The 1984-nt window shown below is 41.8% G+C and overlaps 1 protein-coding gene across 1 annotated transcript in view; it reads left to right on the top strand.

The window, feature by feature from the left end:
* The first annotated feature begins 211 nt into the window (after positions 1-211).
* Positions 212-1984, top strand: part of LOC124018883 (proprotein convertase subtilisin/kexin type 6-like) — a 56401-nt gene continuing 54628 nt past the window's right edge. The window contains exons 1-2 of the mRNA XM_046334191.1: positions 212-233; positions 841-1054. Of these exons, the coding sequence (XP_046190147.1) occupies positions 212-233; positions 841-1054 (236 nt within the window). The remainder of the gene's footprint in view (positions 234-840; positions 1055-1984) is intronic.

Here is a 1984-nt window from a genome sequence, read left to right as displayed (position 1 = left end):
TATCTCCATTGTGTTTATTTTATTCCACTTGTTTTCCTCTGGATCGTAAGTAAGCGTTTCTACACCCGTTGTATTTGGCGCATGTGACAAATAAAATAGCATTTGATTTGATTGATGTGTTTTGTCCGAGCACCCTTTGAAAATGATGTGCATTACATGGTTTTATTGAACAGATAGTGACATGTTGACAAATAGGAAAAATAACGTGTAAATGGAGAATGCGTCACAGGGCAGTAGGTCACATCTTAACCAATGGCAGACCTCTATATTTTAACCAATGGCAGACCTCTATATTTTAACCAATGGCAGACCTCTATATTTTAACCAATGGCAGACCTCTATATTTTAACCAATGTCACACATCTATATTCTAACCAATGTCACTCCTCTATATTTTAACCAATGTCACTCCTCTATATTTTAACCAATGGCAGACCTCTATATTCTACCCAATGTCACTCCTTTATATTTTAACCAATGGCACACTTCTATATTCTAACCAATGTCACTCCTCTATATTTTAACCAATGGCAGCAGACACTTCTATATTCTAACCAATGTCACTCCTCTATATTTTAACCAATGGCACACTTCTATATTCTAACCAATGTCACTCCTCTATATTTTAACCAATGGAACACTTCTATATTCTAACCAATGTCACTCCTCTATATTTTAACCAATGGCAGCAGACCTCTATATTTTAACCAATGTCACTCCTCTATATTTTAACCAATGGCAGCAGACCTCTATATTTGAACCAATGTCTCACCTCTATATTTGTGTGTAAGAGGCAGCAGCACTAACTGCTAGACTACCCAGCCCACACATACTAACTAGTTGACCTTGTTTCCCTTCCTGCCAGGTACATCCGTGCAGACCAGAGCCTGAACAGCACCATCACAAGCACAGGGTGTACAGAGCAGGCGGAGCAGCATGTGAGCTACGTAGAACATGTGGTGGTCAAGGTACTGGTTGTCCATCCACGACGAGGAGATCTGGAGGTCAGCCTCATATCACCCTCAGGAACACGCTCACAGCTACTGGCCAAGAGGTGAGAGATACACACAGATACACACACACATGAACCTCGGTCTACTGCTCTGGAAAACAACTTATTTACCATTAGACCAAGAGGAAATTCCTTCCTGGTGTGAGATTGACATCGGACTTTTTCACGACAGCGTGATTCCAAATCACATCTGCAATACACACACACACACACACACACACACACACACACACACACACACACACACACACACACACACACACACACACACACACACACACACACACACACACACACACACACACACACACACACACACACACACACACACACACACACACACACCCCATATGGGGCCTGGCTGATTATTATTATCATCTCTTCATGAATAGTAGAAGAACAGAGTGTCTTGGAGAATAGATAGATCTTTCAGTTCGTTTTATGTGTTGGGGAAGACTTTGACAATTACTTTCCACAAAGTGTGACATCAAATATTGTTGTGAAGACACTTCCAGAAGACACAAGTGAGGAAGACACACACAAGTGAGAAAGACACAAGTGAGGAAGACACAAGTGAGGAAGACACAAGTGAGGAAGACACAAGTGAGAAAGACACAAGTGAGGAAAGTGAGGAAGACACAAGTGAGGGAAGACACAAGTGACACATAGTGAGAAGACACAAGTTGTTTTTTGTTGAGGAAGACACAAGTGAGAAAGACACAAGTGAGGAAGACACAAGTGAGAAAGACACAAGTGAGGAAGACACACAAGTGAGGAAGACACAAGTGTGGAAAGACACAAGTGAGGAAGACACAAGTGAGGAAGACACAAGTGAGGAAGACACAAGTGAGAAAGACACAAGTGAGGAAGACACAAGAAGACACAACCAAGACACAAGTGAGACAAGACACAAGTGAGAAAGACACAAGTGAGGAAGACACAAGTGAGAAAGACACAAGTGAGGAAGACACA

The sequence above is a fragment of the Oncorhynchus gorbuscha genome, unplaced genomic scaffold (genome assembly GCF_021184085.1).
Source record: "Oncorhynchus gorbuscha isolate QuinsamMale2020 ecotype Even-year unplaced genomic scaffold, OgorEven_v1.0 Un_scaffold_587, whole genome shotgun sequence".
Lineage (NCBI taxonomy): Eukaryota > Metazoa > Chordata > Actinopteri > Salmoniformes > Salmonidae > Oncorhynchus > Oncorhynchus gorbuscha.
Note: the sequence above shows the minus strand (reverse complement) of the source record. Positions and strands in the feature narration are given on the sequence as shown.